General features: G+C 39.9%; 1 protein-coding gene and 1 long non-coding RNA gene across 3 annotated transcripts; both read left to right on the plus strand.

Moving 5' to 3' along the window:
- The first annotated feature begins 404 nt into the window (after positions 1-404).
- On the plus strand, positions 405-26,542 carry mphosph8 (M-phase phosphoprotein 8). Of its 2 annotated transcripts, none has more exons than XM_020631968.3 (14): positions 405-654; positions 3,148-3,309; positions 4,752-5,768; positions 6,680-6,776; positions 7,491-7,748; positions 8,038-8,160; positions 9,546-9,634; positions 20,246-20,386; positions 20,506-20,592; positions 20,671-20,825; positions 21,821-21,972; positions 22,775-22,899; positions 23,277-23,360; positions 24,959-26,542. In XM_020631968.3, the coding sequence occupies exons 1-14, from the start codon at positions 559-561 to the stop codon at positions 24,998-25,000; spliced, it is 2,628 nt and encodes an 875-aa protein (XP_020487624.1). In that variant the 5' UTR covers positions 405-558; the 3' UTR covers positions 25,001-26,542. The 2 variants fall into 2 exon arrangements, with proteins under 2 accessions (XP_020487624.1, XP_020487623.1); XM_020631967.3 differs by having other exon boundaries at positions 406-654; positions 4,749-5,768.
- LOC109982648 (uncharacterized) lies at positions 12,268-18,984 on the plus strand. Its single transcript, XR_010667612.1, has 2 exons — positions 12,268-14,690; positions 15,127-18,984. It is a non-coding gene; the product is annotated as an uncharacterized lncRNA (long non-coding RNA).
- Positions 26,543-26,749: the final 207 nt, after the last annotated feature.

A 26,749-nucleotide genomic window follows, 5' to 3' on the forward strand; every position in this document is an offset into this window, starting at 1 on the left:
AGAGTAGAGTGACTAGAATCCATAACGTCGAAGAAAACAGTTAATTGGACTTACAAAATTAACTTTGAGGCCACATAGTCGAGATATATCTGTAAGGTTAAGTTTTTAAACGGTCTTAAAAGTCGTGTTAAACAGAACAGGTTAAAGTAATCCACTTGTGTTTTTTTTTTGTATTTATTTGATTAGCTTTTTGTAAATTATTTGTAGGTCTGTTTTGAAGGGCAAATATAAGTTTTCAAAGGTAAGGAATTCCGACACAAACAAACATGTTATGTTACTGCTATTTGGATAATACTAGCGTTAAATGAGACTGGGTTTTGTTTGGAGATACTAGCGTTAAATTAGACGGAGGTTTGAGGCGGGCACTTGAACGCGTCATTGTAAGAGCGGGCGGTAGCTGGTCTGTCTGTAACCCTCTGAGCTGCAGAGCTAGTGCAGTAACTACAGCCAGGTACTTGGGCACACTAGCGTCCTGTCTGTTCTTACCTTACAGCCAACGCGGCCTTTACGGTTGCTAAATCAAATACTGCTTGATTTTTTGGCACCAACCCCGCAGCCATGGCGGCGGAGACCGACAAGGTAGAGCCTGCGGACAGCGACGAAGGAGAAGATCAGTACGAAGTGGAAAGGATCATTGACATGCGGGTGGAAGAGGTAAAAAAAAAAGAAGCTAGCTCGCTGCTACTTAGCCGCTTTGGCTTTGCTTGGCAAACATGGCCTGGGCATTGCTTTCACGCCACTCTCACGACGCACAGCCCACCTACAATGGTGTCTTGGCACAACACGGCTGTCAACACACTTCTTTTCCAGTCTATTTCAGGTGCATTTTGATGCATTTCGTTGCACAACAATGACATATTTTGGTGTTACTACACTGTAGTGTCATAGCTCCCTCCTCCATGCACAGCTTCGGGTTTTTTTTTTTTGTTTTTTGTACAACTTCTCCCATAATGTCCGCTTGCCTCTCCCCTGCTGGGGCCAAGGACAGACGCTCTGCAAGCTTGCACATATTTTCATAAAGGCGACTCTTGCCCAGTTGGCTTAGTTTTATTGAATTATTTGAGGGTAAAATGCGGGTCTTAACAACTGACGACTAACCCTCCGTGTACTTCACCTTTTTGTTGATTAAATACTGAGTAGAATTTATATTTTCATCTCAGTTTCACAAGTAAAGTCACGGTTTTTGTGCAAGAATAGTATCCCACATATGTGTCTTTAATATTTCTGTGCAGGTTCAGCTGTCATTACATTTAGTAACACCCACCGTCTTTATTAAAGGTTTTCAGCGATTTTTCATTAGTTTTTATTTTTAATTTCAGTTTAGTTTTTAATGCTGGTTTGTTAGTTTTTATTTTGTGAAAATGCTTAGTTTAAATTAAGTTTTTTTTTTTTTTTAATAGTTTTTTATTTTCGCTGTATGTAAATGGAATAGAAACTTCTTTAAAAAAAACAACAACAAATTAAGTATTGTACAAAAAAGGGAATACAGTTTTAATTAATGCAGTTAGCAAGCTCATCCAAAAAAAAATTATAAAATGTGTCACTTAGTATGTCTGTGTCGATGAAAATGAAGGACTTTTCTCTATATTTTTATTTTATTTTTTGAAACCACACAATAGATTTTCAGTAAGTCATCATTTTAAATATTATCTTTATGTTATTAGTTTACGTTGACATCCACCAAGATAATATTTAAGAGCTGCACATGTTACTGAGCTGCCCTCCACTCATTATTAACCATTTATATGTTTTTATCAGGACTTCTCAAATGTGAGCACAGTGTCATCACACAACTGAATAACAGTGTGCTGTATAGTTTGTACTGTTTTGCTGAACAGAACACAAGTATTTATTGAGAATTAATCTGCATGTTATTTATAATCAGCCTGTACTTAAATTGTGTTTACAAAGACTCGCCTCACAGCAAGGTGGTGCCACATTTTCACACTTACATGTTAACTAGGCGTTCACATGAGTGCATAAGGAGAGGGTGCTTATGTGTGTATGTGGAGGGGTGGGATGAAGGTGTGGTGTTTTGTTTTGTTCTTGGAGTGCAAGGTCTTTTTCATTTTCTTTACAAACTCTTGACGTTGACGCTGTTTGTTTACATCAATTAAAGTAACCAGATTTTTGCAAATTAAAAGATTCTTCAAGTTAGTTTACATGGGCTGATGATGCATGAATTCACGCTGGATAAACATTGTTCATGTGAACTTTTTTTTAATAGTTTGAATTAGCATTACAAAGACACAGACATTATTGCTGGGTATAGACTTGGTGAAAAAAGGAGAAATAAAAAGCTAAATAGTGAGCTGTTTAAAAAACAAAAAAACACAGATTACTCACACAGTATGGCTTCAATACTTGAACATATTTCTCGCCCTACGTCATGACGGCTCTCTTAAGAGTCTCAAGTGTTTCTACCACCTGCTTGTAAAATATCAAAACACTAATGGGAGTAAAGGCAGAGACAGTAGGGCAGTAAACTGTCTACATGAAGATGCAGCTGTTGAAACACTTTTCTTTAGTTTCTGCATTGCTGTTAAAATAATATGTAGGCACTGGGCAATTGTGATGGAACCCAGTTAGAAAGCCACTTAAAGACAGTCCTTTCCAGTCAGCGTAGGAACAATGTAGAAGGTGCACTGACACTTTCTAACATTACAGTTAAAGCCACCTTGCGTCACACTTGTTCAGCATTGCTTATTTTCTCGTAATTACTTTTTTTTAGCTTGAACTCTCTTTTTTTAGACTCAGCTGGGGCTGGCCTGCAAAAAAAAAGATGATATATGTTGTGAGGTTTTTTGTTGTGCAAAATGACGTTTGGTTTGTAACATCAGAAACCCTGGATTTCACAATGAAATATTAGCCTACCTACCTTATCCCATTTAGTTTCTTAAAATATGGCCCTGGTCCAGAATGAGTCTTTAATGTGCATTTTCTTCATTTTTTTTCCTTCTTCAGTGAATGTTGACATTTTCCAGCTGTTGGTCAGCCAAGTGATCTGTGTTGTTGTTTTCCACGTTATATCTGTGGCTTAATTAATTGAATAAAATAAATCGAAGAGAAGTGTCCTGCCACTGTCTGTGTCAGGTGAGTGTGGATAAGTGCTCTAGTTTCATATTCTCTCTCTGTCTCTGTTTAAAGGGTGAAGTGCTGTACAGAGTGCGGTGGAAGAACTACTGCTCAGACGATGACACATGGGAGCCCGAGGCCCACTTGGAGGATTGTCGCGAGGTCCTCTTAACTTTTAAGAAGACCATGGCTGAAATTAAGGCCAAGAAAGAAGCAGAAGCCAAGAAGAGTGTGGTAAGTCGAAGTGACAGTTGTCAAAACACCACAGAGTCTGTGCTCCTCCAGACAAAAACTGAAGGATTACAGAGTTGCGCTCGCTCATTGCAGCTTGTAAAAAAAAAAAAACCTTTTACTTTGCTTGTCTTTAAAACTCATCACTTATCATAGGTGAATTATTAAAACAGGCTTCGCAAAGAGTCCTCAAATTTTTATGATTTCACATTGCAAGAATATTCTTGCCTTGAATTACAGCCTTAATAAATGTCTGATTTGCAGCTTCATCTTCAAACATTAAAGAAAACCTTTTCTTTGTTTTTCAGTGGTGGAAATGTTCTCTGGTGTTCCCTTAATTTAAGAAATTTGCAAAGATCATTGACTTGGTGTTGCAGTTGCATTTTAATAATAATATATTATATTTAATGTAAATTAGTTTATCATTCATGTAGGCGTCTGTAAAAGGTTTTGATCATCTGGAAGTTTTTGATGTAGGTACTAAAAAAAGTTTTTACCCTAAAGAGAGCTCTGAACACGGCTAAAACCAGATTGGTCTAAAACATTTAGAGATTTAGACCACTAACTCCCCACTTCCAAAAAGAATAAAGAAAGTTGTCCAACATATAAATGTATTCAGTAAGTATCTGCTGTGGACCAAATTTTCACCTAGCAAGATTAGAAATCAGATGTCTCTGCCTTCAAGAACTTGTTTATTTAGCTGTTACACAAACAAACAAACAAACAAACTGTAAGATAGTCACAAAGACATGCATTGTGAGTTCAGAGTGGCTATTTGAATGTCTGTATTATAGGAATAACCTCTAATGTACCATCATTTTAGTTTCTGTTAACACTCTGGTAAGGTTGAAGACATCTGTACCATCATCTGATGTATAGGGGTCCATGTGTTTGCTGCTGCCTTGTTTAAAAGAGCAAACCAGCAAAACAAAAAAGGAGCACACTCAACCGTAATACAGTTTTTCAGGTGCAAAACCTCAACAAGGCTAAAGAGAGACAGAAAAGTCAGCACGCTAAATGATGAAGGCCTTGTGCTGAAAGGCGTCCATTGTTGATCTGTACTCTGCTGCTCTGCCCAGATGAACACTTTTTAACGTGCTGACTTTTCTCCTTAGTCTTGTTTAAAAAAATGGCAAATGATCAGGTTAACAGTTCAGTAAATCAAAAATAAATGCTGTCTACTCTTGAAGACGTTGCAGGAATTGGTAATCAGACTTAAAATACTCGCATTATCGTTTATAATTTCATTCCTCAAAACGTTTGTCATTTTCTTTCAAAGTCTTCGTTTGTACATTGCTACAAATCCTGCCGTGTTACAGCCACCTGTACATCAGCCAACCGCACTGATAGGAATGTGCTATCTACCCTAGGTCTAAAACTTCTGGGAAAAAGACAATGCATCATTCTAAAATGGCTTATTTCTTTTACTGTTCTTCTGTTAGAAGCTGCTGCCAACAAAGAGTGACGTCTTTGATGCAGACTCTGAGAGTGACAGTGACAAAGATCGACCCAGCGTGGCACCCGTCAAGAAGAAAAAGATGAAGCTAAAGGAAGATGAGGAGGAGCCACTTCCGAAGGAAAAGAAGAAAAAGAAAAAAGAGAAACAGAAGGAGGATTTCAGGCCTCTACCGGCACCAGAGACAGACGAAGAAGAGAGAGCACCGACTCCATCCTCTCCTCCCAGGGAGAAAAAGACCGATATGAAAAAGCGAGTGGTTGACTCTGACGAGGAGGACAATGAGCCCGTTCCCCCGAAAAAACACAAGAAGGAAAAGGGAAAAGATGGAGGAAAGCACAAGAAGGAAAAGGCAGAGGAGGGAAAGAAGAAGAAAGGAAAGAAGGAAAGGAAGATTGAAACCTCAGAAGACGAGGCTGCTGCACCTCTAGAGGACGACCTAAGTGACGGCCCTTCAGAGTCTCAGGTGGACGACAGTGCTTCAGCAGACGCAGGGGCAAAATCAGCCGAAAGGGCCCGTTTGGAGGACAAGGTCAAGCAAAAGAAGGGGAAGTGGGAAGTGAAGCTGCAGGGCATTAAGGACATAATCCAAGACAAAAAGGGCAAAAAGCCAGACACTCCACTAAAAGAAAGCAGCCTCCAAAAACTCAAGAGTCTCACCTCTAAAAGCAAGGAGGAGGCTGCCCCTCACTCGGACTCCAGTGACAGCTCCACTTTACACAGGAAAGCTAAGAGCAAAGGGCAGGAGAGCACACCTGTGCCGCCCAAAGTCCCGTCTTCCTCCACCTCCTCATCGTCCTCCTCGTCCTCCGTCACAGCAGCTAGCAGCGCTAAAGGTAAGGAGGAAGAGGTGGCTAAAGAGGAGGTTTTGGGACAGAAGGATGCGACAGGCTCCACTAACCTGTTTGAGAAGTTCCTGTTAAACTGCGAGGCCAAGGACCGTGCCCCCCGAAGGCAGCCAGTACATCAGCCCACCCCAGAAAAAAGCATCAGCAAACCCACCAAGGTACAGCATTAGCGCTATATGTATGTATATTACCATGTTGACTTAACTTGCTGAAAGTATTTATTTGGTTGACCGAGTAGAAAGTCTGCTCGTTTTTTTTTTTGTGTCCTGTGCACACTCTGCTGACATATTTGCTTGGTTTACGGTTAAGATTACACCCTTCTTAGGATTACTGGTGCTTTGTGCAGAAACATAACAGCTCTGAGCTGATGTCATTAACATTAATCACACTCCTGCTCCTGTGTGTCAACAAGAAGAAGGCTTCTCTCAACATAACAGCATGCTTTTTTCATGTAATTACTACACCTGACTGGCTAAACAGTGTTACTCTTGTATTCCCAAGACATCAAAATAGAACTTAAAGGTTCTTGAATCACATTTGTCTTGCATTCATTGTCACCTATGAGCTAGAATTACACAGCAAGGTTTTTGTTTTCTAGGTTTGCAATTTCCTGGAAATTATAATTGAATGTGACTGACCCTGTACCATTTATTAGGCTTTGTTTAACATTTTGAAATATGCAAATTTCCCCAAAATAGAATCCAGGGTGCAGAAATCATCCCAATCTACTCTCCTCTATAGAGGGAAGTTGTAGTCCATGTTGATTTGGGACATTTGGCATTTACTTGATATGATTGTTTTTGTCATTACTGGCTTGCACCCAGAGCCTACAGTGAAGAGTAATTTATTACATTCTGTATAAAGAGTCACAGCTGCACATCTGCAGAGTAATATTTTGCCTCTTCAGTTTGTCAAAGGAAGAGGGGAACAGGCCAGAGACGGGAAGCTGTTAGTATACAGTCATAATGATTGTACATGGAGAAGACCTTAAGTGTCCTTTTGATGGATCCTGCTGCTCAGATATTGAACTCAAGGTTTTTACACTTGTTCTTTTTCTTTCTAACAACAGCTAATCGGAAAGATTGAGAAGCTCTCTAAGCCGACCAAAGAGTCTCCAGCTCAGAAACCAGATCCTGAGAAGACGGAGAAGACCAAGCAATCAGATGGTACACATTTGACACAGACATTGATGTTCTTAGTTTGGTCATGTAAGCTGCCACGACATCCCTAAAGTAACCTCTCACCAGGGGAAAGAAAAGTGAATACAAAATCGGAAGAAAATAAGAAATTAAATTATATTAATTGATTATGTTATATAGACTGTTTTTGTGCAATAATTCAGTCTCTTACAGATTCTAAAAGAAGAACAACTCCTTGCAGAAGCATCACAGTAATTTCTGTATAAACATTACAATAATCTGTGATCTTGAATTGAGGAAGCATTGAATCATCTGTGAAGTCTGCTGTTTTTAGCCCAAAGATTACGTGTTCAGTCTAGTGCCAAAGCAGTAGCTTTTCTGTGTGTTCTTCTTTCCTTTTATCTTTTATTTTCACTCAAACAACTGGCTTACGATCTTAGTTGTGGAAACATAACTGAACATAAAACATCCATATGTGGATCTGTCGGGTGTTGTGAGAGCCACTAAAGCAATAAATAGTCTCTCTAACAGCTGTGAGCTCATCAGCTGCTAACAAACCAATTTAAAACTTTTGTTTGAACATGCAAACAGTGCTCCCATTATCCCCAGTGAGAAAACAAGTCCTCATGGAGCTGGAATGGCAGCTGCGTTTTGATTGGCAGTTGGGATGGAGGATGAAAAAGACCTTCTAGGGTGTTTCTGACAGGAAGTATGGCGTCTGGTCTCTCCCCCCCCCTTTAGCCCCAAAACCTGGCCAGAGTCACGGCTTCAGCCTGGACAGCGATGAGAAGGAAGATGAACCTTCAGCAAAGCCAAGACCAGGAGAAGAACCCCGGGACAAGAGAGAGAAGCAAGATGAGGTGCAGCGGCCCAGCTGGGACAGGAGAACGTCAACAGACGACAGGCGGAAGAGGAGAGAGGACAGCGAGCCAAGACTCTTCATGGCATGTGATGACAATCAGGACATCCAGGACCCAGCAGAGGGCGCTGACAAATCTGGTATTTTTCTGATCTTGCCTCTGAGCATATGCTGACATTTGCTACTTCCAAATATATATTTTTTTAAATTGTCAAACTGTACATTTGTCTCAGCAATGTTTTTCAACTTTGTTATTTAATGCAAAACTTGACTTCTTATCACAGTTAAAATACAAACAGAAGCTGATATCTGAAACATACAGTAACGTTATCAAGCTTCTCAGAGAATAAAAAAGTGTTTTGAATTGCAGTTGTGACTGTTTCATCTTGCAAACTAATGATGTGTCACTCTGCAATGTGTTTTGTACAGACAAGAGCCATGCAACCTTGAGTCTAGGAATGGACCTCAACCTGGACTGGATGACACTGGACGACTTCCAGAAGCACCTAAATGGGGAAGATGAGATCCTGTCTGGTCCCCCGCTATCTCCTAGTGAGTTTAGCATTTACTCCTTTACCCCTCAGACATTTAGCAGACTACTGTCTACTGCTATGAAGAAGTGTTCAAGAAGTTAAAAGGTAACTTTCCAACTTGGTCAAGGATAGTCACGAGGATATTTGGTTGGTAACCCTGATAGAAGTATTTTAAATCACCAATTTTGGCATTCCAACTTGTAAATCAAAACAGCAGTTTTCTAAGCACTCGCTCGCTGTTTTTCAAAGTGAATCTCCTTGGATATTTATTTCAAGTCCCCATGAAATGACAGTTTCAGGTTCTTTAGCTTCTTCTAAAGCAGGGATGTTGATAGGTTTCAATGGAGGATGTCCCCAGGACCCAGAGGTGGTGATTTATGGGGATCCAAGAGAAATTGAATGGGTCTCCAATAAAAAATGTGTTTGAAAAAGTAGTGCTAAACTGTTGTTATGATACTAGTTGTAAGATATAATTATAATGATATTTTCATGTATATGTAAATGTAGCTGAATTTGTGGCATGCTGATAGGTTGGTGAATTTGTTTTATTTGTGAATAAATGTGCCAGTTTTGTTATAATTAGATCTAATGTCACAGTGTGTTAAATTGTCATCTGAAAAGAGGACCTTATGGGTATGTGGTGAGACACTGTTTGAGAAAAAAAAACATAATATTTTTTTTGGGGGGGGGGGGGGGGGGGGATGCAGAGTGTTGCAACGCTTCTTCAGCTTTTGGCTCAGGAGGAGAGGAGGTACAGGCTGGTACAGGCAGTGCTGAGGTACTCGACCTATAGGCTATATAGCAGAGTCAGGGAGGAGTGCAGAGGTAGAAGAAGCACAAACAAACCAGCTGCAATCGTTTGTTTCTGCAGCAGAGCTGTATCATCAATTCAACTTTACAATAGAAATTCTCTTGACCCATTACACGCCAAGGTCCTCTGACTTTCTGTCGGCTGCCTTTCATTTAACTTCTGTTTTAGGGATTGAGAGGGTAAGGCAATTTATTGTTCATTTAGAATACATTGTTTTAATGTGTAATCCACCAGGTTTTTTTTTTTTATAGATTAAATCATGACATAATTGTATTTTTTTTAGGGTTTTTTGCCTTCATTTGATAGGACAGTGAATAGAGTAGGAAACACAGGAAATAGACTGGGGAAAGGAGCCACAGGCCGGACTTGAACCTGGGCCGCCCACCTCGAGGGCTATAGCCTACTAAATGGGGTGCCACCTAACCTCTAGCCCATCTGCCCTCCCTAACGTACATTATTTGATTTTGAGTATTTTTTAAGAGATTATATCATTTCCTTTTTACACTAGCTTGTACATTATTTTGGATTGTAACAATTGTAATATTTACTACTCTACCTTCAAACTAAATCTAGCTGTGTTTTGTTCCTGTCAGGTGAGCTGCGTGATGCTGTGAAAAGTGGAGATTACATGGCAGTAAAATTGGCACTTAATTCCAAAGAAGACTACAATCTAGACCAAGAGGTATGTGCAAAAAACATTTTTAACCCCCCGCCCCCCACCCTTAAATCTTTTATAAAACCTTATAGCCAAGCGAACCATCATGTTTTGAGAACTTGCCACATTTTCAATGATGCTTGCTTTCGGTTCTGAAGGACTTCCCCAGCCCTCAATTCCAAGAAAGATACGCATTACAGGCTTTACTGCTCACACCTTGGTTGTCCCAGTGTGTATGTGTTGGAGTGTTTGTGCTGACGTGTGATGGTTGTTCATGATCAGTGTAACTGTGCTGTGTCTGAAAGAAAACACCCTTATACTGTTGAACTCTTGCCCAGCCAGGTCTTCTGCATTAAAAGCATTAGCTGACATAGCGTTAAAATTACACTACACTTCAATGAAGGAGAAGCAGGATTGTTTAAAATAGTAAAACAAAGATAAAGGTTCTAGGAAACGTATTTGTCCTCAGTGGAATTTATCAACTTGAGACTTATTTTAACACACAGTATGTAAATTCAGCCGCCAGTTGACTCTCAATCACAACAATAACAAGACATGACGCCGAGGCTTGAAGGGAATAATGGGAGCGATTCTCTCTGCTACTCCATCCCCACCTCCGTTGAAAATGACCTCCGAGTTGACCGTAGTGAAGACGAACGGGCGAAACCGACCTGAGGAAGATAATATGTATACGAGTATAATTTACGAGACGTTTTTATCACAGCAACACATACAGCAACAGTACGGCAGCTTCTTATGCAGCGTACTTTGATGTAACATTTAGTGTTTCCATGGCAACGATAAATATGTTGCCACCAAGTAATACACGGGCCAAACAGAATTTCTCTGGTTTTGAAAACTGTTAAAAATATGAAAGGTAATTTAAGTACTCAACAACAACAAAATATAGAACAAAGGTTTAATGCATTTTTAATTAGTTTAGATATTTAAGTGTAAAAATTCGAACCCCCTAACCCTTCAGGTTCTTGGATGCAAACTTATTTTTTATGATTTGACTTTCTGAAACATATTTACAGTGTCTTAGGAAACCTGAATTAAAAAGGCAGGAATGAAAAACAGCAAATGACTTCCTATGACCAGATCAAGCAGTCGAGATCACTCACTTTCATCATGTGTGGATGCTCTCTAAATTATTAACCATAAAGAAAAATTATAGATTAAAAAAAACTGCATCAAGAAATCTGCCTCTACAAGATCTACACAATGACTTCCCTGCTTCATGTCTACTGTTAATTCAACGCTTCGAGACGTTTTGAATGACTGCAAGGCACCAAATGCAGGTAAGAGCATCACATGCTTTAACTTTTACATGCAAATAAAAATGTCTTAAGTGACGTGATCGTGTTGCTCATTTATACTACCGTCAGTTTTGTTTGTAATTTATCAAGCCAAACAATGTGTGGTTCAAATGAAGTTTTAATGGTTGATGGTTCATATAATCTAATGAGATACGTAAAGAGTGTTGCTTACTGTAAACCTGACCAGTATTGCTTTAATATAGGCAGAATATTTAAAAAGCTATGGTAAACTCCACCGATCTCTGTCATGAGATCTTTCTGATTCTTTCTGTTGTTGCCTGCATGACGTTAAATGCTCTCGTCTCTATTTACCAGTACTCATGCTTGACCTTAGCTAGATTGTTGTATCAACCATGGCATGGTTTGAGATTGCTTCTTTAATTTACATGTTATTGTACAATTGTTACCTTTTCATGCAATTGTCATTTCAATGTCATTATAATTTGTGCACAATAGAGACCTTGGTGTTATCTGTCCTTGCAGAGAGCAACCAAATAAAGAAGACACTGAACACAAGAAGTGATAGGACAAGATGACCCCTTTGAAGCAGGTACATAATGTTTGGAACATGTATCACCATCATAAACATAACACATGTAAAAACCAGCATGCACCAGTAACTATCAGAAAGCCATTTTTTCTTTATATTTCCATTAATATTTAAGGATAAATTAAATCTACTTACAAAAAACATAATGTTGGTAATTGAATCGCTGAACACCATAAAAGTGTTCCCCTGTTTTGCATCTGTACCTTGCCTTGTCCTGGACTCTATTATGTATGTAGCCACATTGAAAGACGTGTTATATTAACTCATGAGTTTCATAGATTTAAATGTGAAAACTTTGCTATGCTAACTTGCTAAGCCAAAATTTTGTCTTGATTTAAAGCCATGCATGTAGGTGTAGCATCAGTTCATATTCTGTACCCTCCATGTAGCACTTCATCCAACACCTCATGATTACATTTACTTGGTTGGACATTTACGATGTCAAAACACTGCTTGATCCAATAAAGCCATTAATTGTTATCAAATGGGTCACATGTGGTCTTTGTACTGGAGATTTGAGAGGTGTCAGAGGTTTTTTGTTACCGATGTCGGTAGTGATGTGTGGCCATCACATTGACTTCTGTTTGAATGAGCCTGGATCTGGGTGGGGCATTGCCAAGGTGCTGATGCGTAAAACAGACGTTTTTTTTTTTTTTGAAAGACAACAAAACCAAAAAATTATTTCGACCTATCACCATCATTTGATAACCAAAATTCCAACCAACTTTTGTTTTTGTTTCTCCCCTTACATTATTTTCCTAAGAGGTCTGATTTTGAAGTTTTTCAAATTATTCATGGCTTCTGATTTGGCGTTAAGTCTTACATATACTTGTTCTTTTACAGGCCTGTACTATGGGTGAGACGAGGTCATTTGAAGCAGAGAGGAGCTTGATTGAAGAGAGAAGTTCGAGTGACCCTTATAGGTTGACTTCTAACCTTGACATTGCAAGAAATGAAGAGGGCACTACAGAAGTAAAAGTGAATTTTCCACAAGATTTGGATTGTCTTATAGCTGGCGAAAATATAAACAGCTCTACTTCTAATACAAACTCTGAACAAGGGACAATAAGAGATCATGAAAATATACATAATGCTGGGGAGGATGGAACTGAATTCAAAGACACTGGTTGTAATTCAGCTACTAAGCAGGATGATCAAGAAAAGGATGACCAGAGGGATGCACAGGAATCCGAGATGTCAGACAACTCAGAGGGTGGTTTATCAAGTAAAGTAGGTTTCAACACCGATCATTCAAATCAAACCTCACCTGATGGAAGGATACTGACAAGGAGAAGAGAGCAAAAAGAAGTATCTGCAGAACAAAGCTCAAGTGAGGAAGCGAATGACTCAAGTGATGAGACTGAGGATGTGTTAGAAGGTCAGTCTGATGGTTCAGATCAAGGTCTAAATGAGTCGGACACAAAGGTCATTGCCAAAACACCGTTAAGACGTCGCAGGCAAACTGTGGAGAGGAAACAACCAACACGATCCAGTTCAAGGACCTGTAAGAAAGTTCTTGAAACTAACACCAGCACAGAGAATGAGGAGAAAAAAGAGCCCTGCAAGAAGCACTTCTGTTTATATTGCAAACAGGCTTTCACTCAGATTGCAAAGCATTTGGAAAGAAAACATGCGGACGAAACTGATGTGTCCCATGCAATACACTTTCCCAGAGGTTCCAAAGTCAGACAGACTTTGCTCGACCAAATTCGTAATAAAGGAGATTACGAACATAATTGCAAAGTTCTCAAAAGTGGTGAGGGGGAAATTGTTACAAAGAAACAGGTCAAAAATCCTGGCGTATCCGTCCGTGATTACCTGCCTTGCCAGCACTGCTTTGCTTTTTATCGCAAAACAGATTTATGGAGACATGAAAGATCATGTAAGGCCAGAAAGGGAGATCAGAAATCCTCTGAAAACACAAAAAGAAGCAGTGTCCACAGCGCTGCCTCCAGGCTGCTTCCAATGTCAGAATTTTTGACTGGAGGTTGTGAGGAAATCATCCACATCATGCATCAAGATGACATCTCAAGGCTTATCCGAAATGACCCTCTTATTTGTAAATATGGCAATGCTTTGTCTGCTAAGTATGACCATGACAAGTCTCAGTTTGCTTATATTGCCCAAAAGATGAGGGAACTTGGCAGATTTTTGCAAGCTGTAATTGAGCTTGACCAGAGCGTGAAGTACTTGCATGAAATATGTCAACCATCCAGATTTGAATTAGCCATTGAAGGAGCCAAAAAAGCGAGTGGTTTTGACCCCAGTTCTAGTAAGTTTAAAACAGTTTCCCTTGTCTCAAAGATCGGCTATTCCTTAAAACGAGCTGCAGAGATAGCTTTTGGGGAAAGTCGAATGACAGAGGACAGTGAAACTGAAAGTGAGGTGAAAAAGTTCATACAGCTTCTTGATACAAAATGGAACGGCTGTTTCTCTCGCAAAGCTCTTGCATTATCACTAAAGCAAGAAGTCAAGAAGGTGGAAGTAGATAATTCAACAGTTACAGAAGATTTGATAAAACTCCACAGGTTTATCACAGGGGAAGAAGACGAAGCCAGGAGGGAGCTGACAGACAGTCCTAGTTTGTCAACGTGGAAAAAGCTCAGTGAGGCTACTCTAGCAGATGTATGTCTGTTTAACAGAGGAAGGGTAGGGAATATTGGCAGAATTCCCTTGCTAACTTACACTCACAGAAAGAGTAGGGACGCATTTGTTCCCTCTGCAGATCAAATTAGAAGAAGCACAAAATTGGAGCTGGAGCTTGGTGCCAGTTTTACAAGGTTGGAGCTAGAGGGTCAGTCTGGTAGGAACATGCTGGTTCTGCTCACTGAAAGGATGGTTTCATCAATCGAATTAATCATTGCAAATCGAGAACAAGCTGGTGTGGCAAAAACCAACCCATACCTGTTTGCACGGACTGAAGGTCCATCCTTTATCAGAGGATTGGATTGTTTTCGAAGGGCTGCAATGGAATGTGGAGTTAAAAACCCAGAAGCACTCCTGTCCTCATCATTAAGAGAACAAATAGCCAGTTGCTGGCAGCTTATGAGCCTCAGTGAAAGTGAATTGGATCAAGTGGCCATGCTGGTCAATAGGAGCAGCCAGGAGTGTTACAGGCTCTCAGATGATGCATCACAGCTGGAGGAAGTAAGCAAACAGCTTCTCAAGCTGGATCGAACACTGCCATCAAGTCAGCCAAGCACTACAACAGATGGTGAGTACCTGGGTCTGCTTTGGTCTATTACACAAGTTTCATGTGAAATATCCGCTGTTAATTACAGTCTCTATGGCGGTTTCACAAACTTTCTGTTCTAGAAACCTTTACCTGAATCATGAAGTCTCCATATGCAGGTTGTAATTGAACAGAGGATGTTCTAACCTCTCGTGATCCTTTTTAGGAATTGATAATAAATTCTTTTGACCTTCATAATAGCTGTTGGAAAAAAGTACTCAAGGTCAACTTACTCATTCAGTTTTGAGCAAAGACACAAAACAAAATCTGACTTTTTCCAAGCTCAAGTATGAACTGTCCAACTCTGTAGTAGAAATGTGGGTTTGACTTTAAAGGTTGACTGCATACTGCAGTTTTAATTTGATTAAGATTTCTTTCTGTTTTATAATCGTGAATCTTTTACTTCTACTCTTCTCAGGAGTAAAAGAGGACTCTACTCTTCTTTCTATCTTCTTAGGAACGGCACAAAAGCCTGCTTTGAAGAGAAGACCTTGGAGTGAGAAGGAGCAGGCAGCAGTGAAGAGTTACTTGAGTGAATTCATCACAACAATGAAGGTTCCGGGCAAAAAGGAGTGCAATGCTTGCATAGCTGCTGAACCAGATCTTTGTGGAAGGTCTTGGACAGATGTCAAAAACTATGTGCACAACACACTACAGACCGTAAGGAGGAGAAATAGGTCTGAAGGAAATATAAATGAGAGTCCAAAAGCTGGAGGCCAAACACCAAAAACAGATTTGGAAGACACAAACATTTGTACTATGACAACAGTGAATCCAGATCATATAAGAGAAAGTTCAGACTGTTGTATGACGATGTCGTCACCAACCAACTTGAGAGACTCAACAACACTGTACTCACAAGACTTGACTCAGAGTTATGCATCTTTGTGTTCTACTAGTACAAATTTGGTCCATTCGAGTCAACAATTGATTTCTTCTTTCACACCATTGAATGCTACTGATACACAAGTGGTTCCTACATTCACCCCACACAACACTACAAACCCATTAATGTCTCCGGCATACACATCAGAGAGCATGATCATGCCAATGTCTCCCTCTTATGTACAGAATAACACAAATATGCCACCCCCATCTGTGTATACGACACAAGACACTACAAATTTACCTCTGATTCCTAATTATAGCACCCTCAATGCCCCAAGTACCTCAATGAGTCCTTCTTATACGTCATTAAACACAGCAAGTGCACAAATGATCCCTGCATTCTCAACATTGACTGATAGAAATAGGCCTATCGTTTCTTCCTTTACAGCTCTGAACCATCCAAGTACACCAACTTACCTCACAACCCAACCTAGGGCTCCTACAACTGCACAGGTTGTCCCAACCATCCATAGACCCAATGCTCCTGACAGAATACCAGTGGTGCAGGACAGCACGGGAAAGTCCACTGCAGGTAAACGAGGCACTCCAGCTGTTAAGCCTCAGAAGAGAAATAAGCGGTTGTGGAGTGAGGAGGAACAGGCGGCAGTGAGGCGTCAGTTTGGAGACTTTTGTAAACTGGTGAAAGTTCCAGGCAAAAAGGATTGCGATGCATGCTTAGCTGCAGAACCAGCCTTGAACACAAGAACATGGAGGGAAGTCAAATACTATGTACATAACTCAATTCAGTCCTTGAAAAGAAGAGGACATCCAGTTGCCTCCAAACAAAGTGTAGGACCCGAACCAGAGACTCAAAATCAAAATCAAAATGCAGAGTGGGATGGTCCTGTTTATCTTTCATTGTAAATATTTGTAATGGACTTGTTACAAACAATAAGAGGTGATACCTTAGTTGTGTAGGGACTGTGGCTATACCATACACATTTATATGGGTCTTAGAAATTCAGAAAATGTGAATTGCTATCAAATGTGTGGTCTGTGAACCATGTTCTCTGTATCCATATGGATCTAAAACAATAACAGACTGCCCTTTTATCCTTTTAGTCACAAAAGTTTCTAAATTATTAAAATCAAGGTTGACGACCAAGCTATTGTTGAACTGTTGCATGAATATACACTAAGTAGATTGAACCAAGGATGTTTGTAATGTAGGTTTTTCTCCAGCCAGTCAGATAATCATGTGTAATGTGCTTATGTCGCATAGAGTATGCAACACAGTCAGACATGAAACCATTTGTCAGTTCATTGAAGGTTATCTCTTAGATGTGTGATCATTTAGATATTGTCAAACCACATTTTGCCTTGATTCCCCAAGATTCATTGGTGGTGGACAGTTACCAATATGGCTTCCAAAAGGAAATTTGCAGTTTCAAACACAGTATTTCTAAAAATGGTGACAATTGCTTGGAACCTTCCATCCACTGTGATCCAGGCATTTTCCACCCTGTACTAAGCAAAGGTAGACTGTACATTTCTAGAGGGACTTTTACTCTACTTCAAAACTGACTTGGACATCAATATTTCTGCCTGTGCTGTTTTCAGTAGCATTTTTACTAATTTGAATACAAGAAAAAAAAAAAGAGAAAGCCTACCTGCAAATCCTTGTATCCAGTGCTACGTTAAAGATGTGCTTTGACTTGATTTTCATAATTCCCAAATGCCTGGCCCAAGTGTACTATGTTCTGCTTTAGCCAGTAGCCTATAGAGTAGACAGCCCCTGATAGCCTGCAGCAGTAATGGCATACTTCCCTTCTGATATCAGAGAATTAGGAGCTCTGTTTATATACCTCTTTCCTTAACCTTAGAAACCTATTTTTCTGTTGAGGATCCTGTTTGATAAATGTTCATTATCTGCATATATTTGTATTTTCATGTGTGTTTACAAGCTACCGAAAGGTTAAGTTGTATTTTTTTTTTATCTCTATACAGCAAGTGTGTAGAATATTTTAGTACTTTATTGTATTATATGTACTCTGTCTCTTATGTTAAAAAAACATATTGCATTAGTATCACTTTAATTTTTATCATCTGGAGTGTTGGACAATTATATCCAGCCTCCTAGATTCAGTTGCCTTATTATGTTGATTATTTGCTGTTTCACATTTTATCTGTCGATAGTTTTTATTTCAAATTTGTCAAACACATAGCATATTAACTACAACCATGATGTTGTGAGCACAACCACTTTTTGTGCTGATTTTTTTTCACAAGTAAATTGTACTACTCGTCATGATTCCTAAAAGTGAAAGTGACATTGGTTTACACTTCTAGTCTTAAGAAATGGACAGCGATTGGTGAGCTCTTTGTTGAACCAGACTTAAAGCATCGGCCTAAAGAAGCTACTTTTGGTTTCTGCCCCATGGGTAAAATGTTGATCAAATCCAGATTATTTTCTACTGTGATAACTTATAACTGAAGATGAAGATATCTGAAAATTAAACATTTCATTTGAAGTGCAAATGTAGGGTTGTATTGGTGATACAAACCTTGTTGAGTGTTTATACTGGATTCTTAAGAAAGGGTTCAACCTGCACCATTAGCAGCTGGTCACATTTTAAAACAGTAGTCCTGGTTTACCAAATGGATTGTATTTTTTTTAAGAAAATAGGTGCTTATACAGTGTTCATTTTACAGTGGTTATAAAAATGTTTTGTGGACCAACTGTTGTTTGGTTGAGTTGAATGACTGTAGACGCTACCACTTTTTTGTTTTGATGTTGTGACCCAATGGATTGGAAGTTTTGGTTAATCAATCTTTATTTATATAGCTCCATTTTATAACAAATTTTATCTCTGTGGTTAAGAGTTCTCCCTTGCTCTACTTGGGTTATTTTTATGGACAGAAGATTTGGTGTCATCCTCTGTAGCAGCTGTATTGAACCTTTGTAGAGTAACCAGTGTTTCTCCATTTCATACCAAAGCCTTTAGTATCTAACATAAATGAAACAAACCCTTCTAAATAAACCCTGCGTGTGAGCAGGGCTGCAAACCCAGGTGAGTTTTCCTATGCTAACCTTTTCACGGAGACAATAGAAAAGTTTCCCTTTGTCACTTCCTTCCTTTTAAGATGGATATTTCTGGGTTGCAGTTTAAACTGTAGTCAGTGTTACAACCAAGTTAAGCATTTGTAATCAGTCAAAGGTCTAGAAATAAACAATCTTTTATACACTACATTTGCTCTTTGGCGTCGCACAGCAGCTTTTTTTTCCCTGTACAGTAGATCTCTTTCATTCATTGCTGTTGTATAAGCACACAATCCTTGTTACTCTTCATCCTGTTGTGATCATGTTGCCTTCAGTTTATCCTTCTTACTAAGAATTGTAAGACACTTCTGCTTGTACAATAAATTGCTTCTTGGCTTAAAACTTGAAGATTCTATTGTCATGAAGACATCAGGAATGTTTTTTTTTTTTGTTTTTTTTTTACTTTTTAAAGGTTTAAAGTGCATTAGAATGCTGGGTTTCATAGATTATATTTGCACTTGTCTAGATCAACCTCTGCACTTTGACCTTGGTGTCAAATGTAGTCTAGTTCTAGCTAAAATAATGATAATAATAATCCAAGATGGCAAAAGTCAAAATGCCAAACTCAAGGCATTGCTACATGTTTCTGCAGCATTTGAAGTTCCCTCCTGATGCCCATTCGAAAGATTGCAGGTTTAAATCCCTTCTGCATGAATTTGAATTATTCAACACTGTAGGATACATCCATACTTTTTGTTTTTGGGCCATGAGCAAAAGTAGAGGGCTAATTGAAATTAAGACCTGACAGTGGCACTAAAGAAAAGGTAAGATAATTAAATTCCATAGAGATGTATGACTGGTACAATAATGTGTGTCATGGCTTTATTACTGGTATATAAACAAAAAATATAATATAGATCTCAGTGGTGCTAGAGAGAAGTTCAGTGTAAACAAACATCAGTAGGATTCAACCTCTTGGTGCCTCGTTTATTAAAACACCAGGGTTCTGCAGTGGACAGTGATTAGCACGTTCACCTCAAGGCAAGAAGATCCTCCATTCTAAACTGGTATCAGATTGAGACCATAGTATGGAGTTTACCCCGTTCTCACAGATGTATCCAAAGTGTTCAGACAGGCAAGGTAGATAAATCTGCATCATTAGGTTGACTGTAAACATGAATTTAATGGATGGTTATCCATATGTGAGCCCTGCAGTAAAATGACAACCTATCAAGGAGAGCAGCTCTTGAAACTCTGCAAAGGTTGGTCAAAAAGACAAACTGATTTGGCTTTTGTGGTCAATAATTTGGTTCTCTTCAGCCAGTTACTTCAACACATTGTTTGAGATTACCATTTATTTTCACTAACTAATGGAAAACTGTTCCGACATTTGTTTCTGAATCCTTCAATCATAAACAGATATAATGTGTCCTTCATGTAAAACCATGATGTCAATGTGATTGCAGAAAAAGACCAATGTGACTTCTGCGGTTTAAGAAACTAGCAGAATTTAAAAAAAAACCTGTGGTGAAGTGTGTGGTTTCAGTTCCACTGAGAGCCCTTCTTGGCTGTACTGCAGCCAAACAGCCCCCAGCATGTCATTTTGAAGTCCCTTATTTTACAACCTTCGACTGTGACACTGGCTTTGTTTGTGTCTGTTTGTCAACAGGATGTGAGTGGTATGTCTCTGAGCATGCTGGCAGCAGCAGGGGGTCAGGACGACATCCTCAGGTTGCTGATCAAGAAGGGAGTGAAGGTGAATGGACGACAGAAGAACGGCACCACAGCCCTGATGCACGCTGCAGAAAAGGTAACACAGCAGCCTCTCACACCAAATATGAAAAGAGGGTTTGCAGTTGTTACTGTGATGATGGACAAAGTATTTAATTTTTTTTAATTCTCACACCTTGTGTATCTGTCCTCTGTTAGAATTTCTTGACTACTGTTGCTATCCTGCTGGAGGCCGGCTCATATGTCAACGCACAGAATGTAGGTGGGGAAACGGCACTGATGAAGGTAAAGACATTTTAAGTGTTAAGATCTGTACATGGGACTAAGGCTGCGTTGGTAAATGTTTGTTGTATTTAACTTTAGGCGTGCAAAAGAGGGAACGCTGACGTAGTGCGCCTCCTGCTGGAATACGGCGCCGACTGCAACATCCTGTCCAAACACAAGAACACAGCCATGTACTTCGCCAAACTCAGCAACAACCTGATGGTGTTCGACTTCATCAAGGACCACATCAGCATGTGAGTTGTAACTACGGCTTAAACACTGACGGAGAAGAGCAGACACAGTCACAGATGTGTTTGACTGACAGATATTAAACTACTTTATTGATGTTGATGTGTGTTGTTTCTAAAAAAAAAAAATCTGAACTTCAGTACCTCGAGCAACGTTATGTAGTAAATCAGAACGTCTGAGCTGTCATAATGTGCACACAGTGCTGACACGGCCCTCCCGTCACAGACAGCGTGCATTTGTTGATAAGATGAGGGGTTTTGTTAGAAACTTAAGACCCACGTTGACTGACAAGGTACAGTAAAAGACTTTGTGCAAATATCGACTCTGCTAGAGTCCAGATAGATAGAGAGACTTTATTTGGTATGGACATCACAGATACATTGGACGAACCAGATGCATTGTTTAAGTGTTTTAGCATACATGCTAGTTTTCAACACCTGTCCACAGCAGGCTTTTGAGAGGAAACAATTAAAGATAGGAAGAAAACAAATACATGAGACATAACTTGAGTTAGATGACTTCCTGCACCTGGTAAAGCTGCTAAACATGAAACAACAATGACACCGAGAACAATACAGCTTACATACAATCTGTTATGTAAAGTATCTGCAGGGATGTGCACTCGGCAACTTTCTCTCTTTCTCTTCTTTGCATCATCCATCATTGTCTTCTTACCTCTCTTAGCCTCAGCTATTCATCAAACAGTACAGAGGCGGGCTAACCGGTTAGTGCCTTAAAGCCGTACACACTTCTCGCGAGAGACCCACGGTCGCTGCAAAACTTACATAGTGTTATAAGCCAGTAACCGGGGCGATCTGTGACATGGGAGAGAGACTATTATCGACTTTGAAACAGTTATTTTAAGGTGGAGAAGTTACATGTTGTTGCTTAAAGCACTTTTTCAGATTAACAATTATTAAAAAAAGAATGATAGAAACATTTAAATCTGATTTAATTCTCAACACTGTTCTTCTTCTCTGCCCATCTTTCTGTCTCTCAGGCTGTCCAGTGTGGCCGAGGACACGATCCGAGCGTACTTTGAGTCTCGTCTGGTGCTGCTGGAGCCGGTTTTTCCTCTTGCCTGCCACAGGCTTTGTGAGGGACCCGACTTCACCATGGAGTTCGGCTTCAAAACACAGCCACAACCAGAAGGTAAGAACTTTCACACTGCAAGTCATCAGCTGGTTGTATTTTTAGATACAGAACATAATCACAGAGATCACTTTGTTAGTGGTCCATCCAAGTTTTTTATCTGGGAGGGGATGAATCGATGGAGGGTGTGTTGATTATAAAAACATTCCAAGAAACCTCATAAGCTGCTTCCACATCTTCACTCCAGACAATGTTTAGAAAATATTAGGCAGACTGCCCCTGAAATCCTCCTGGCTCGCTTGTTCACACATGCACCTCACAGTGGGAGACTATCCCTGTCAGACAGGAGGGGTTTCAGGGGTGGGGGGGGGGGCTCGTTAGGCAAGGCATGACGTATAAAAGACGACGCAGAAGTGGAGAACGAAGCAACGCGATCTGCTATACAAGACTATAATGAAAATGTTTGCGGCATCCCGTCCATTTTTATGTTGCCACCAACGCTACTCAGCTTCCTGGTAGAATGTGGCGGTCGGAAACTCCCTCCTCTCCTTTCAGAAAGCCTCCTTGGTCGCGCCTTTTCTCCTCACTCCACCTTCTGTCAGTGTGGACATGATAGAAGCATGTGTGTGTGTGTGTGTGTGTGTTTGCAAACCTAGCTTATAGATGTGTAGATTTTTTTGTGGTTTATTTATATGTATTGCTTTTTCTCTCATGCTGCGTTTGGTTGAACCTTATTTTATCATAGACTGTGTACTAAGAGGTAGAGCTAACTGTTTTGATACCGCTGCAACAAAAATAGAAGTCCGAGGCATTCTTCTTTCCTTTTGATGCACATGACCTCTGTCCCTCTCTTCTACTACAGGCTCGGGGATCCTCCTCTTCATCTTCCACGCTAACTTCTTGAATGAAATAACAGCCCGGCTCTGCGGACCCTGCAGCGTTCACGCCGTGGTGCTCAACGACAAGTTCCAGCTGCCCATCTTCCTGGTTAGATCTTATGAAAAACAACGCACACAGCACTGCTACATATCATATAGCTGAAGGCTAAATGGGTTTAACAGAACAAAAAAAAATGAGATCAAGAATAATGGATATTAATACATAAATATGTTCAAACAATCTATTATGCCGTACCCCATTTGAATTCTTCTAACAGTGACAATGATTGCAGTAGATATTTAACACATGTACGCTGAGTGATCATTAGCTTTAAGGAGGAGCTTGACATTTCTTCACAGGCTGCAAATTTTACCTGCACAAGCAATACACATAAACCTGTGTCTAACTGGTTATTTGATGTATTTCATTCTGTTATATATTATAAGTGATGATATATGTCTTTATTTTTGTCTTCAAACATACAGGATAGTCACTTTATCTACTCCTTCAGTCCGGTGCCAGGCATCAACAGACTCTTCATTCGTCTAGCAGAGGCACCAACAGCCAAGGTACACACACACACACACACACACACACACACGTGCTCACCATTTTATAAAGTAGGACTAAAAGCTGTGTTTGAAGTTTAAAAGGAGGTTAAAATGATCCTTCAGTTCACATGTTTAGCAGCACAATTTGTGTGTTAGTGTCAGGATTTGTATTTGCTTCTGACAGTCACAGTAGATGATGGACGGCTGCGGCTCAGTTGGTAGAGTCGGTCGTCTCTCAACAGGAAGGTCGGGGGTTCAATCCCCAGCTCCTGCAGCTACATGTGTCCTTGGGAAAGACACTTAACCCCCAAGTTGCTCCCGCTGCTTCGTCAGCGGCGTGTGAATGTGTATGAATGGGATGGCATTATTCCAAAGCTTTCTATTTTCCAAAAGACATGAAAAGACGAAACCAACAATGTGCAAACATGTCTCCTATTGTTTCCAAAAAGTCCTCACTCTCTCTCTGTTACCCGTTCCTTTTTATAAACAAATATCAAATTGAATTTGTGGCTGTCTGCAGCAGCAGTGAAGGGCATTTGTCTGGGACTATTTTCAGAGTAGATTAATACACGTTCAGACGAAACAAGTGAGTCAATGTTTGTAGAATCTAGTCCAAACCAACTGTGTGTGTGTGTGTGTGTGTGTGTGTGTGTGTGTGTGTGTGTGTGTGTGTGTGTGTGTGTGTGTGTGTGTGTGTGTGTGTGTGTGTGTGTGTGTGTGTGTGTGTGTGTGTGTGTGTGTGTGTGTGTGTGTGTGTGTGTGTGTGTGTGTGTGTGTGTGTGTGTGTTTTCATGGTAGTAAAGGAAAATGCCTTGAATGCAACAGTGTGGCCATTCTTTTTAATAGAATTTGAAAAACAATGGAGCTCTATCACACTTCGGAGGAAACACGTCTTTAACACTTCAGATACACAGAAAATATTTGCTCTTTTCATGGAAGAAAACAGAAAATAAGCGGCCGTTTATTTTAGAGCCTTCATTTTTTAATCAGCATATTTCAAACAAAAGAATGTACTCATCAAATACGTAACATTTCTCAGCAGCTAATATAGCCATTATTTTAAAGGTCACTTATTATGCAATATATACTTCACCATGTTTTACTTACACTAATATAGTCCGTCTACAAACCACCAATGATGAGAAAAGTCCATCCTCTCCAACTTTTGCCTGCTTCACTTTTCAGAAAATTTGTGCTCAAATTTTGGAGATTTAACCTTTGTGACATCACAAAGGGCAGTAACCCCTCCCCCAGATGGGTGACACTCCCACAGCTAGGTGTTTGTTCTGCCCTCTGAGTCTGCCTTCTCACCGTAAACAATAGGGCATGGAGCGAGAAAGCCCAAGACACTAAAGTCCTTCCAGAGAGGGGGCGTGGTCAGACACAGCTCATTTACATTTAAAGGTACAGACACAAAAACAGCCTGTTCTGAGCAGGGCTGGAATAGAGGGGTTTGTAGGCATGATCAAATACAGGATCAGAGTGGATTTAGAACAAGAAACTTCACAGACATGTTTCCGGGAGCTCTGAGACTTATTTAAACTGGTTGAATTGGAGGATGATGTGTGACCGTTAACAAAAGTGTATTTTAACAGTGTAAAATGTTCTTTCTTCAGGTCAAACTCCTCATCTGTGCATACAGAGTTCAGCTGCAATGATGCCTCCTCTGATTATGTCAACAAGTCACACCGAGCCTGGCCTTAATGACAACACACCCCACACACACACACACACACACATACACATACTAAGCATTAGCTGAAACACACTGCAAGGCTTGTTGTCTTCAAAGAGAGGAAACGTTTTGTTGGCTTCCCAAACAACATTGAGATTTAAAAGCCAGACCTCGGAGAAGACTGAAGCTCATCGATGACATCCAGACTGCAGCTCCTCCGTGATCAACAAATGCCTTGCAGTCTTGTGTGGTTGATTAAACCTCGAAGTAAACCCTCAAGCAGCCCGTCCATTTTTATATTGACACCAACACTACTACACAGCTTCCTGTTACAATGTGGCGGTCAGAAACTCCCTCCTCTCCTTTCAGAAACCCTCCTGGGTCGTGCCTTTTCTCCTAGCTCCACCTTCTGTCAGTGTGGACATGATAGACGTGTGTCTGTGTGTTTGTGTGTTTGCAAACCTAGCTTGTACATCAATGTGTAGATTTTTAGGGGTGCTTTTGAAGAAGATGCAGAACGGTTTTCCATCTCTCCTTTTTTTTCCCAATTTTTAAGCATTTTTCTTGGACCAATGTATCGCTTTCCCACTCGTGCTGTGTTTGGTAACACCCGATTTTATAATAGACTGTCCTAAACATACCTGTTTAGCTAGCACTGAAACTTAAATAGAAGTCTGAGGCATCCAGTATTGGGTAACTCCTTGTTGTTATTTACAAAATTACAAGTCAAACTCCTGCACACTGTCTCTTTCTCTTGAAACAGATTTGAGTTCAGATATGACTGAAGATTTGTGTATTTTTTTAAAGCTTTGGTACTTTTTCAACACTGTCGATAATTACAGGAACAGAAAATATATCATTTCATAACCCGTGGTGTCAAAAATGTTGACAACCTTAGAAGCTGTGATATGCTGTTAAGGTAAATCTGTTGATTCTCCAATGACAACAAGTGAGAAACTACATTTCTACATCACCCAATCAGAAGCCGGTAGAGAAGTTAATGTTAACCAAATCACCAGGATAGACACTGTTTTGTTTTCAATCTTTGCCAAGCGGTCGACAAAAAACCTCACTGGCCATCATGGGGTCATGTTCTTGTTGGAGAAGCTTCTGAACATGATTCCATAACACTACATTAGGAAGGCGGGCAGATGCGTCCCAAAAATAAGAGATCCATCACAATATGTGGCGGGTATTTAGTGCTGTCCACATGTGACCTGACGATCTCACACCAGGAGTGTAAACAGGAGTGTACTCTCTAATATGGATGTTCATACAATAGGAGGATGTGATTGCATAGACAATGTTTTTATGAATGAAGAAAAAGTGATTTTATATTTTTGGGTCTGTAAATATTCACATACTATATATAGATATATGCGGACAAAGATACAGTTATAAAGTGTCATCTGATGACTGGTTATGTTTTGTTGCCCTTTTTCTTTTCTTTTCTTTTTGTTGCAAATACAGGATTGAGTTAAGTTATTTAGTGTGTACAATAAAAATCTGTTTCCTTCACTTTCAAGGGCTTCAGTTTGTCGTCTTAGTTATCTACCCTCCTGCTAGTGAGGGTCAGGGTCAAGGATCTAGACTGATTGCTGGAGAGCTCAGGCTTTCTCTTTTTTTGCTGAATGCTGCGCTGACATCTTGTCCATCTGGGTTTGAATGGTATACCTGCAGAAAAATAATAAAGCAGTTCTTCTACAGTAAGACCTGAGCGTCTAATGAAAAA

The sequence above is a fragment of the Labrus bergylta genome, chromosome 13 (assembly GCF_963930695.1).
Source record: "Labrus bergylta chromosome 13, fLabBer1.1, whole genome shotgun sequence".
In the NCBI taxonomy this organism is placed as follows: domain Eukaryota; kingdom Metazoa; phylum Chordata; class Actinopteri; order Labriformes; family Labridae; genus Labrus; species Labrus bergylta.